Genomic DNA, 12986 nt, shown 5'->3' with positions numbered 1-12986 from the left:
AATATTTCTCTTTTAGGTCAGGTAATTTCTCAGTTTCTATAAATTGGTATATTGGCAAATATGCTCCAAAGCCCCTTTCCAGAGTTGGATTTTTTAAGAAGTAACTGAACGAAAAATATTTCACATTCTAAAGTCTTTACACCTTATTTTTCCTATCCAAGGGTTCCGGAACCGCGCCATCAGGGGTTAACTTTCAGGCTCTATTGCCCAACTTGAAGTAATGGTTTGGTGCAAATTGAACCTCAGTTTTTGCGAAAAGGCTAAAGAAGATTATTAGTTGGAGTCTTTGAGTTATTTTATACAAGAACCCATGCGGGAGTGCCGTCAACTACATATTTCAAAAGGTGACGTGTACATTTTTTCCCAAGTTCGTTTTTTGAAGTATATTTTTTTTCAACTACATTTTCACGAGATACATGTATATTTTTTCCCAAGTTCGTTTGTTCGAGATAGGCCTACACATTCTCCAGATCGGTGCCTAAAATCCCGTAGGATCTACAAATAGAAACGTTGTTTCTATTTTTGAAATCAAATCGTTTTTACGACAAATATTTTTCCAAGTTCGTTTTTAGATTTTTGTAAGTTCGTTTCTATGAGGTATATTTATGAAGTTTATTTTTGTGAAAAATAAATCCAAACCTGACAATGTATATCTCCTGAAAATTAACTTTGAAAAAATATGTCTCACAAAAAACAAACTTCATCAAAAAAATATATCTTGTGAAAATGATCTATTTCCAAAAATTGAAAAAAAAAGTTTCTAAATACAGATCTCATTAGAACGAACTTGGGAAAAATATATCTCGTAAAGACAAATTTGAAAAAAACCCCATACTTCATAAAAACGAACAATGAAAAAAGTTTCTCACTTTTTGAAAATACCTTATGGCACTACAGCACAAAGCTTTTGTAATTTTCCACTGAACACCACCAGCTGCGTGGCATCACGGTGTAGCGTCTCTGCTGCGTCATCGTTTTCATGTACACCTGCTATTTGTTTTGAGCTTCTTTTTTTCAGTGACAAGTTTTAAAAAATGATTTTAAAAAATTGCAAAATTCTGATAAGAGTAACGTTTTGGTGGGAAAATATATTACCGTACAAAATAGAAGGTGTTATGGGGAACCCTTTTCGGGGGGAGGGTTGTAAACACATCTCATGGAATGTGAAATAAATCTTTCACATTGTAAGCAAAGATAGTATAGTACTAGCGGTACCAGCTTGTTCAACACATTTCCCGAAAATGGTGAATGATTTTACCAACGTACAGAAACTAGGCACCTAATAGTGCCCGGGAGTGTCATGGGGCGCGATAAGCTTGATTGTAGGGCTCGCAATCACACGCACAAGCTAATCACTCTCCCAGTATTCAAGTACCATGACAAACTGCAGCCTCAGCAAGTGTAAAGTCCATTTGCATTTTTTATTAGCTCAAAAATGGTTGTTTGTTATAATCTCCCTCCACGTGGAGAGATACCAATTTAATATGACCTTTCTTTGATTTTCTACATTTATACATAATTCGTAAGGAACACATGTATAAGCTTTAAACCTTGGTTGGGATCAAAGGTGTAGATACAAAACAAAATTGCATAGGTATAATGTAATACACCAACTCTTAGAATACTTGGTCAAGCTTATGAGCTTTGAAACTTATCACTAGTGTTGAAGGTAGCAAGTTAGTTATCGAGGTTTGCGGTATAGCACCCTGCAAGGATACCTCTTTTATGAGTATGTGTGGTTCTGAAAAGAACCGGAGGGTCAAGTTTGTCAAGTGGAGTGGGTGGAAGGTCAAGTCAAGCTTTTTACATTTTAAGCAGCCACTATCTGGAGGCACTTAACTGACCTTTCTCTACACTAAATCTGTGCCGGGGACTGGGGGATGGAGGACTTTAAGAAAACATCCCAGCCCAAGAAATTCAAAAAGTCGGGGAGGGGTGTGCTGTTCATAATACGGATGAACATCTCATATACTTACAACCCTAAACCTTACATTAAACTGCGCATTTGTACCGTACCTTTTCTCCCTTTTCCGTAAAATGGAAAATTTTGGGTTGTTGGGAAGTACAAAATGTAGATTTTTCCCGGATATTTTAACACGATTTTTATTACATTTCAAAAATGTGTATTTTCGATTTCGTCCAATGAAATCGATTCAGGCTATATGTCAGACAATTTCAGATGTCAGTCAAGCGAATTCTAAGCATGAACACCATACTGACCGACGAATGTTCTATTCATCTCGCTTGCGCTGAGCTGCGTTATTAAGAAAACAGTTTCGTCTTACGTCGAACATTTTGATCATTGTGTTCGAACCTTTCCTCAAAATTCACTGCAACACAATAGAATGCATACATCTCGCTGGTGAGGATATTGTAACCATTTTTTAACTTTTCTTCTGTGATCGGTGTAATTTGTGCTCTTCCTTGATATTGAGAAATTTATGTGTAGGCCATGTTTTCTTTGCAGTGCAACTAAACTATACCAGGCAAGATATGGGACGGAGGGGTACCCCCCTTACCTGTCCAATCCCTATACACACTGTAGACTATTGTATGAACTAAACTCCTCGAGTAAAACGGGATTGATTTACCTAACAAAAGTATTACAGAGATTTGCACAAGATGATTCGATTCGGTGGTGGTGGTGGTGGTGGTGGTGGTGGTGGTGGTGGTAGTGGTGGTGGTGAAGAAGAAGTAGGGAGATACTCCCTTCCTGCGGGACTTACACCCCTGATCGGCCGATTATTTTGTCATTTGATACATTATCCGTCGACAGGGGATACATTAAGGGTTGGGCATTTTCTGTCAGCAGACGGTATTCTTATCGATTAGAAAGTCTACTCCCTGTCAATTTGCCGGTTGCTGATCATACATTAATGGTTGGTGATGCGTCGCATACCACATTATCGGTTGCAACATTTGGCTGAATCTGAGCCCTGCAGTTGATTCATTGTGGCTAAGATTCGGAGCGACTCTATGGACAAAGTACAAGTCCACGAAATGCAATAAAATGGTGAGACATTCACGCTGTTAGTTTAAGCATAGAGCAAGGACGAGATTTCAGTCAACACAATGAATGTTTAGATATTCACTAACATCAAAGCTGGTCTTATCACAAAGGGCATCACACCATGAAAAACCCACTTGGATTTTTTCCGGGGGGCACCTACCAGCAGCAAACAGGCGGTCCATGAACGGTGGAAAGGGGTCGATTCAAATTCCAAGTTGGTGATTTGAATTTCTTTGCCGTCCTCTTTGCATTACTCCTGCTATTCCCCTTTTAAATTATTTTTTTCCTCTGCGTTAACTTTCTCATAGACTTTCAGTAGTAGTAACATATTTATATGAGCAGTCTGTATTACAGACAATGTAAGAAATGCTTGATTCCAAAGTTCAAAGCATAGGCACCACCGGGCAGGTTTTATGTCAGTTCAAAGGGCGATTAATATATGGGATTTATCTGCACTGAAGCAAACATTAATGGAGCGACTCCTCTTTCAGCGTTGACACACGCACTCAAATGCCATGGCATCAGGCTCCCCAGCTAGAGAAATGTCACATTCTCTTACAGTACATCATGCAGAATTTTTTATTATAAACGAAGAGAAAGTTACGAAACACTTTGATATTTTTTCTGTCCCCCCCCAAAAAAAACACTCTTCTCTTCCACTGCCATACATTTTGTATCCACCGAATGGAATAGTGGGGCCGAAAGAACCGTACTTAAAGGAACCAGGAAATGAATTTTTCTTAGAATCACTTTTTGTGTATCTCTGTACTCTTCTTCCATGTATGAAGACTGTTTGACTTTTTTTTTAGTTACGTGAACTGAACGGTGCACTTTTTCAAACATTAAAAATTGACCAAGCATTTCTGGACAAGTGAGGGCGCTTTTGCTGTGACGTAAATCGAGGAAAACATGGTTCAGGTTGCATGTTTTCATGTTCAAATTGTGAATCCCAAATTTGCTATCTGGGAACATTCCTGTAAAAAGGAATTTTTGTTGGATTATTGCCATATACTTCACCAGCTGTACTCATGCATTAAAGCTGTACTCAAACCTCTACCCAATAAGAAAAGTCTGTGTCTACGTTACCCGCTTTGGTGCCAAACAGAAAAAAGATAGTGGGCCATTTAAATTACTTTAGAGCAATTATGACCCCAAAGAAAAGTCGTTGCTATAAGTAACAAAGCGTAATTTCTCGTTATCACTTAGCGCATGCATTATTGTGCTTTCCCCCCCAAAAAGATAAACGATACAAGTACATTTTTTCTTTTATTTATTTTTTTAATTGACAACTTCTAAGGGTTAATGAAACCAGGAAATAGAAGTGTTTTTATAAATGTTAAAACCCTTGAAATTGCATCTTTTTGTTTGCAATTTTAACCCATATTTTGATTTGTTTTTTGTTTTACGCTAATGCATATTTGCATATTCATGAGCAGAACTATGATGGCATCCAAGGCACTGAATCTCAATGTTGCACTGATTGGTACACAGAAAATTTCTAGATTTTGTTAACCACTGCTATGGCAGATTTTATTTTCTATTCTTCCAGTACAGTGTCTGTTTCTAATATCGACGTGGAATTTAAAGAACTTTATGGATTGGCCCGTCGACCTGTTGCGCACATCTGTGACCCAGTCCCAGATCTTCCCTGGACGTACACATCTTACCACGACATTTCGTTAATTATATGCACTATCAAAAAAGTCATGATTTAGGTTGAGTGGGTTTTGGAGGCCGGGATTGCTGCTGAACGATAGAAAATGTTGTCTTTGAAATATCGTGATTGTGATATTCATTTTTGTCCTAGTTATTGGGCTGCACCAGTGTCTTATATCAAGTGTACAGCCCATCAAAGACTCACTTTTGTATCTATGTTCATTTCTTTAAACTTCAGATTCAAATGCTCCCCCCTCCCACCAAAAAATCACAAGTTCCCAGCTTGACTTCGTTTCACTGAAGTACATAAAAACTATTGTTTAAAACTTGGAACCTTTTAAAAAATATCATCCAGTACTTTTGCAGCGTGATTTTCTTTCATTTTTCGGAATATTGATGCCCTTCCCCAGTGCTTCTGTTTTTCTTGTTATTATGAAAGCCTGCACGGTTGCCATGTGAAATGAGGGTTGAATGCATTGATACGCATGACTCATTTTCTTAATCGTTATTCCCCTTTGCTTTATGATAGATCATCTGTGATCTTGACATGTAAAACTGAATAGGCGTATTGTTGGCTCTATATGTAGATGTTTTTGTATTGAGGTTTACAATTTTCGTAAATGCTTTCTTATTTAACCGTTTTCAGCTTTGTTGATGTACTCTTAAGTGCTTTTAACTTTCTTGTTTCGCTTTAGAAATAGTTTTACCTTACTGTTAACGGGCCCATGCGCATGTGCATGCGCAAGGGCCCATGAAGTGGTTGCTTCACATAGCTAAGAGTTCGGCGATGGCTCTGTCCACCTTCCCCTGTGAGCCCGAATTTCGCCGTCCAAATTTTCCGATATTTCCCATCTTTCGGAAAATTGTGCATACTTGTGCCATCTTTACCCTACTTGTGTTGCCACAAACTGCAGCAACGGACCTGGTCGGCATTCTCTCCAAAATTGACTAGTATTGTATCAAACTTTTGGTGGTCTCGAAATCGCGTTTTCGCACGAACTGCACAGAAAACACACAGTGCTAGCGCCGGCGCGGCGACGCTGACCGACGTAGGTTCTCAAACGTATGTCACAATTATGCAAAATTTCTATGCTAATAAGGTGTTTCTCTTGGGGCAGAGCCTTTCGTAAAAAATCTTTATACTTTTTTTCTCATACTTCATAATTGAGGCGATAACTTTTACTGACAGGACATCTTTTTTAAACATATTATCTTTCATTCAAACAAATAAAAAACACGTTTCATGGGCCCTTTAAATATAACAATCTTTCACCTCAGGTATTGTGATTTTATTTCCTTACTTTTGGGCTCAAAATGGTATGCAAAAACAAGTACCGCAAACTGAAGTGCATACCAGCTGGTTCCTGCAGCCTTTCCAATTTGGCTTTAATTTCTATTTTGGACCCATGTAACAATCTCAGCTGGACGGCAGTGCTGAGCTGGGCGGATCCGTAACCCACCCAGCTGAGCACGTTGTCACCACATTCCGCGTGCTCAGCTGGGCGATGTCTGTGAAGTGAACGTGGGGCGCCCCCTACAATGGATAGCGCTCCAACCACTCAACTTTAGATTTTTGCCCTCCCCGACGTGTATTTTAACACTGTATACTCAGTGTATGCCCCCGAAGACTTGTAAAAAAAAAGACAAGCGTACTCAGGTGGGACTCGAACCCACGACCTCCTCCTTACTAGTGCGGACGGCTTAACCATTCGACCACCGAGCTTGCCGCTGTCGGCTGGTTCGAATCATCTGATTCATCCGTTCTTGCAATATCAGTTGAACGTCTTCTTTTCTCACACAGAGACCAATTTCTTGACATTTGACGTACATCATGCGGTATCCATGTCACTTTCCTGACACTTATAACTCATTTTGAATGAACTGCACATCGTCGGCCAAATTCGAGTACCTCCAACGGTATAGATTATTAACAGCTAAAACCTGTCGTAGATGTCGGTGACTATAATCACCATCTTATGCCGTTTTGCTAGCATAAGGAGAATATCAATGTATGTCATTCTAAGTCGACGTATAATTTAATAAGAAAATTACCCTCTGCTTTTTTTCATCCTCATCCTGTTGCCAGTGTTGTCCGCGGATGGTAAAGTTCATAGCATGTGTCATTACGGCGAGTCACATGGAGATGAGGTCGTGAGAACGAGATTATAGGTTGTTATTGTTGCTGTTTTGTTTTAATGGCGCTTTCAGCAACTCAGGCTCTTTGTGCCAATAACTATACATTTATTCATAACCTTTATTAATCAGCATCACATTACGGAGTTAGGAAGGAGGTCCAGTTTTAGAGGCAGGAGGAAACCGGAGTGCCCGGAGAAAACCTGCGAGAGCGAGTATGGACTGGAAACCAAATGCACTTAAAGCCTGGGCCAAGCCGGGACTCGAACCCGGGCCTCATTGGTGCAAAGCGAGGAAAGAACTGCTACGCGAGATCAGCGTAACTAGTTTGCACAAGTTAATTTCGACCAGCCGGCCCAGCCTAATTACTGAAGCAACGGTAGTAACAATTAATCCTGCAAACCAGCATTATAGAACGCATATAAGCTAGTTACAGCGACTGGAGTCACTCATTCTGACCAGCGAGTGAGGTATGAACTAAATTTAAGTAATTCTTTTGACGTACATGTGATAGAGACGCCCAAGTGATTTCAGAATACAGAAGCTGTTTCCTCGAGTAATTCTCTTCATGGTCTGTCACTTACTAATGCGTGCGCTTGCGCATTTTTATTAGTTAACTGCTTCTTCTTCTGATGGCGAAAACCTTCCTGGTGAGCCTAGACTGTCTCACCCTCCCCACCCCTACCCTTCGACCCCGCATAATTAGGAAAGTTGTTTGATACTTCGGATTTCTCCCCCTCTCCGTCGCTCGTTCCCGTCCCTTCGACCTCGTCCGCTGACTGTGACTAAGACTACTAACAATAGGCAAGACAGCCTTAAGTATACGGTGGTATATACGCCAGGTTCTCATCATTCTCTGACTCAACGGCCCCCCCCTCACCTGGTACAGCACTGCAAGTATTAGTTGTCCTTCAAAACCGACACCACAAGCACAACTTGTGACTTCGCTTGAGAAATACCCAATGCCGATGAACTTCGCTCTACATTGTGGGATGTATTTCTAAAGATAATGTAGGCACATGCACACACGTTCTATCTGATACGATTCATTCGTAGCATCAAGCCAGCTATAACAAACTGAACTATAACATCTAGATCATAGGGCAAGCTTCCTGGCCACCTAGTACCTGCATCTGCATTTGCGTTGTGGGTTAGTTGGGTCCTGGTCGTGATCGAGTTCGTCGCATATACCGCTTGCGTCTGAAGTTAAAACGCAAATGGCCGACTCAACGCTAGATGCTTGTTTGACCAGTTACGACTATGTTTTCAAGCCCGACATTTTACGGTAAGTTCCAATCCCGCGCTGATAGTCCGTGCGTTGGGGAGAGTTCCATTTGATCAGACGGAACTGTACAAGAACTTTGAGAATTTAAATCTTTAATGGATTCATTTGGTGGTATTTTTCTTTCAGCGGGAAGGTCGCCTTTATCACAGGTGGTGGATCGGGAATTTGCTTCACCGTTGCAGAAGTATTCATGAGGTGAAGTAGTGAAACATCAAAACCCAAACTATGAAAACTGCAACAAATGATTTTCATCCAACAATAATACTGCTAGCAGCACTTAGGCCTACCTGGCTTATTAGCTGGTAACCTGCTCCTAGCATCTGCAAATTGCTTACTTAGTGCTGTGTCCTCTGTTTACTTTTTACAGGCATCAATGTGACACAGTTATTGCCAGCAGAAATTTGAACAGGTTGAAAGAGGTACGTTTTCTCAAATCGCCTGATCATTTTAAGACCACATGCAAGAAGGCACAGTGTAACTTGTATATTTTCAGTATTTTGCAGTCCTTGAATTGGACTGACTGTGTTGCGTATCCCCATGGGTCTCTAACCTTTCTTGGAGGTGACTTTCATAAAAGGTTTATTTGTGACATTCCTTTGTGTTCATCAGGCAGCCAAGAGACTCGAGACTGCCACAGGACAGAGATGTCTGCCCCTTCAAGTTGACGTCAGAAAGGTAATTTGGAGGCCAACCCATTTCTTTTTGTAGCTTGTTGAATTACAGCTGCCAGGCAAGAATGTAATCCTAAACTTGCTAAGTTTTGGTGATATCTTTATACTGAGTTTAAATATGAAAAGCATTTGTGACAATATTTGGGATCATGTTCTAAGTAGATAAGCGTAACCATTTCATCCCTTTTCTTCCTACCGAATAGCCAGAGGAAGTGTTGCGAAGTGTTGACCAAGCTCTCAGTCACTATGGGAGAATCGACGTCCTCATCAATGGTAAATATACACACAAATTTTACATATCCGTTCCAGCCGTGCAAAACTCATTCATGCACCATCATGTGTCAATCAGCGGATTATTGGCTATAGCAGCAAGTGCGCCTTTGATGTTAGGATGAACACAGTGTAAGATCATTCTTGGGATAGCTGTTGCCTCTTGCTGTGCATGTGGGATGGCCTGTAGAATTAATCTATATCTCACTCTTGAAAGCCTTGAGCCAGACACAAGTGAATGCTTCCACAATACCCGTTTTTCAGGAGCCGCTGGAAATTTCCCGTTGCCTGCCAGCAAAATCTCCTTCAACGGTTTCAAGACAGTTCTTGACATTGATGTCATGGGATCATTCAACATCTCCAAGGCTGTCTATGACAAGTATATGAAGGTAGGCCAAGGTTGCCAACATCTATTGTATCTTTTTGGTTATCGTGATCAAGAAACTGGTCGGTTAGACAAATGAAGAAGGGAATGACAGCAGCATAAGGCTTAAGAAGACAAAAATAAGTTGTCTGAAATATTTTATATTGTTGATTCTAAAACTGTACGATGTACGGCCCAACCCATTTCTTGACAATGGACTACACGGTTGTTTTTCACACTGCCAATTTGGTTCTCCGACACCAATTGCAAACCAGCTAGCTGTAAGTAAAAAGTGTCTTGTTAAGTATGTGCTCACGGCTATCTATTTAACGGATGGTTCCAGAATAAAAAACTTTCCACTTTCCATGTTGGAGAACGCCAGAGCTCCCTACTGGATCCTGAAGAGTAATTTCCGTTATTTGCAATTGGTATCCACTATCCAGAGCTGCCATGAATCTTCTTCACTGCAAAAAAAATTCAGGACGATTTAGCATAACATGTTCAATGGTGAGCAGGCAGGTCTGTTAGTGAAGCAGATTTGTTTGCAAATAGTGGTTCCATTAAAGTTAACAAAAATAAGAACCACTTTTTGGAAAATTTGTTTTCTTTTCTGTAGGATCACGGAGGAGTGATCATCAACATATCTGCCACTTTGCCTTATCGAGGCCGGCTTCTTCAGATCCATGTCAATGCAGCAAAGGCAGCGATTGGTAAGCATTGTACTGCCACACTGCAAAAGAATCCACCCGTAGTTTTAAGTCACTGCTTTTGAAAACTTGAAAATCGTGACGCCAAACTTAACCATTTTATTTGGGCTTTATTTTACCTAGACTCCATGACTATGACATTGTGCAACGAGTGGGGCCCCCAAGGCATCCGTGTGGTGGGCATAGCCCCAGGACCGATTGGTGATACTGAGGGTATGAGGAGGCTGGGTAAGATTGCCTCAAATTTATTGTTCAAGTAAAAGCGGTGTTTATTCTTTGTAAATCTAAACAATTGCAGTGAATGTCAATAGACCTCCCCCTTAGAAATGTAAAGAAAGTACATCAAACATACTTCATAGAGGGTGAGCATTTGGGGCTCGAGGAACAATTGGAAAAGGGCATGATTAGTAACATTAGAAGCTTGAGGTATGAACTGGTTTATAGAGTTATCAAAATCATAAATTATGACAAGAGGCTCTGAGTGTTCAAGGGGTAATAATGTTGCAAGAAGGTTTGCAGATGGTTCAGTTACGGGTGTACATGCATTCTTACAGCGATTTCAATTCAGTGAGCTTGTGAGTGTCCAAGAGCTCGTGAGAAACAATTCATAAGGTTGCTCAGTTGAGACTCGTGCCGGTGAAGACTTGTCAAGTACTCAACCACAGAGCTTGTGGTGATCACATGTTTGGTTTGAATCCAGTGTGCATGAAGTCTGAATTGCCAATATCAATGACTTTTGACAAAACAGGAAGTTTTGCAGGCCGCATATATGTCTAACATATAACAATCCTTTTTCCAGCTGGTGCGGGCATGCTTGGTGAGGAGGTGCTGAAAAAAATCCCCCTTCAGCGGATCGGTACCAAACGTGAAGTTGGCGATTGCGCTGTCTTTGCAGCCAGCCCTGCGGCCAGCTATATCTCGGGCAGCACTATCGTGATGGATGGTGGACACTGGATGACCTATGAAAACGACTTCGGCTTCTACACCAAACCGAAGGGCAAACTGTAGAATGGACTTTGACAACTGGTCATGGAATGGTCATCTTCCTGGTGTAAGAGGGGACATGGCATAAATGGCTATTTTGTAAACATTCTGTGGGCACGCAAATAAGATTTCAGTCATTATATGATTTTAAGTAAGAAGGAAGCTGTGAAACCCAAGCCATGTCATCGAACTTTGCAGGCAGTGTTGTAGACTCGAGTCACCTGACTTGAACATGAGGTGGACTCGAGTCGCTATTTTTATGACTCGTGACTTGATTCGGAACTATCAGTTTTTGACTTGTGACTTGGACTTGCAAAAATGACTTGTGACTTAAGGGCCGATTTCACGAAACTCATCTTGCAACTTATCTTAGGGCTTAAGATGAGTTCCGACTCTAAGAAGGGTTTCAAGATCGATTTCACCAAACCCATCTTAAGAAGGATGGGTCAAAATTTGAAATTTGGTTGCTGTTTCATGTTTCGTTGTACCCTTTGATGAAAACAGTCGTTGGAAATATTGGGAGAGCCAAAATACGAACGTGCGGCAGAACAGTTGACTCATGTATGCTTCCAATCATTTTGACAGATCCATTGTAAAACGACGAATAGGTTTTCCGGTACCATTAGATTTTTTTAATATTTAATTTTAATTAAAACTACCTTTTTTGTAAATGATAACACTTTTCAAGTCTGTTTTTGCAGCTAGTTTTCATCCCATAAAACTGTTACAAATTATAGCTCTAGGACAATACTCCTCTTTCACTTCGACAATAATTACTGCATGCATTAATGAGACAAGACGACCCTCAGACCAATCTTAAGTTAGGAAGAGTTCTTGAAGAAGTCAGGACTTGTTGAACGCGTCGTCAAGTTTGGTGAAATTGATCCTAAGATGAGTTGTAAGATTAGACAAGTTACCCTTGATAAGACACGTCTTAGCGTTTCATGAAATCGGCCCCTCTCAGCCCGTAGTAGGGGAATGAGATGCAGCGCAATCAGGAAATATGATGGACGGTTCACTTGGAAGTGAAACTCATAATTGTGTATCCTGTAACATTCAAAGACAATGAGAGAAACAAAGCCATGTAGTTTAATTAACCAACAAATTGTTTTAAATATTTCATATATATAATTCCTGAAGAAAAATTCAGAGTGCCTTTTGAGGAAATAAAATTAATTTTAAAACTTTTATAATGTGAGGCCCTCTGAAAATGCCAATCATATTTCAGAAAGAACAAACAAGTTTATTCATGTTCACATGTCAACTATGTTCTCATTTTTTGGCCTTTCAGTATCCCCAGACAAATTTGAGACCAGTGTGATTGTTCTCCTAATGAGTAAATTTATAAATAAATCAGCAACGTCATTCGCACACAGCAGTGCAGCATGGCTGTACGCGTGCTTTGTAAAATTTCGAACCTTGTTGGACAAAGGCGATGCCGGTGTTACACATCAGGACGTTCAGCGACTGCATCCTCTGCTTGGTCTCCCGAATGAAGTCCTTGGTGGTCTGTAGCGAGGACAGGTCCGGCTTGATGTATTCAACTTTCAGCGCTTTGACCTCGGCTTCTTCGGCGCCAAGGAGTGCTGGCCAGACGCCTTCAAGGAAATAGTGGAAAGAGGCCTAGTGGGATTATTTCACACAGGAGGAGGAAAAGGTTTTGATCTTCTCCAAACTGTTCAGGGCCTCTTCCAACCTGCCCACCTTCACAAAACAATCTAACTTCCACTGGAAGTTATCGTAAAGTTGGTTCTTTATCCCGGTTGACTGAAATACATTCACATGAAGCTCACTAACAGAGGCCCTTTCTTTACTGGCCAAAGGCAATATCCCTTAACCTAAATGATGGTGAAAAGTTTTTACAAATTTACTGTAAAGTTGTTCAAAGTGTTCTCTGCTATTCTTT

General features: G+C 40.6%; 1 protein-coding gene across 1 annotated transcript; it reads left to right on the top strand.

Annotated features, from left to right (window-relative positions):
* The first annotated feature begins 7923 nt into the window (after positions 1-7923).
* LOC110980338 (peroxisomal 2,4-dienoyl-CoA reductase [(3E)-enoyl-CoA-producing]-like) lies at positions 7924-12458 on the top strand. The gene is made up of 9 exons (XM_087139484.1): positions 7924-8084; positions 8211-8279; positions 8452-8503; positions 8694-8759; positions 8959-9028; positions 9290-9414; positions 10006-10099; positions 10220-10324; positions 10896-12458. The coding sequence occupies exons 1-9, from the start codon at positions 8017-8019 to the stop codon at positions 11102-11104; spliced, it is 858 nt and encodes a 285-aa protein (XP_086995610.1). The 5' UTR covers positions 7924-8016; the 3' UTR covers positions 11105-12458.
* Positions 12459-12986: the final 528 nt, after the last annotated feature.

The sequence above is a fragment of the Acanthaster planci genome, linkage group LG07, assembly GCF_054643075.1.
Source record: "Acanthaster planci isolate LZ-2023a linkage group LG07, COTS_SCS, whole genome shotgun sequence".
Lineage (NCBI taxonomy): Eukaryota > Metazoa > Echinodermata > Asteroidea > Valvatida > Acanthasteridae > Acanthaster > Acanthaster planci.
Note: the sequence above shows the minus strand (reverse complement) of the source record. Positions and strands in the feature narration are given on the sequence as shown.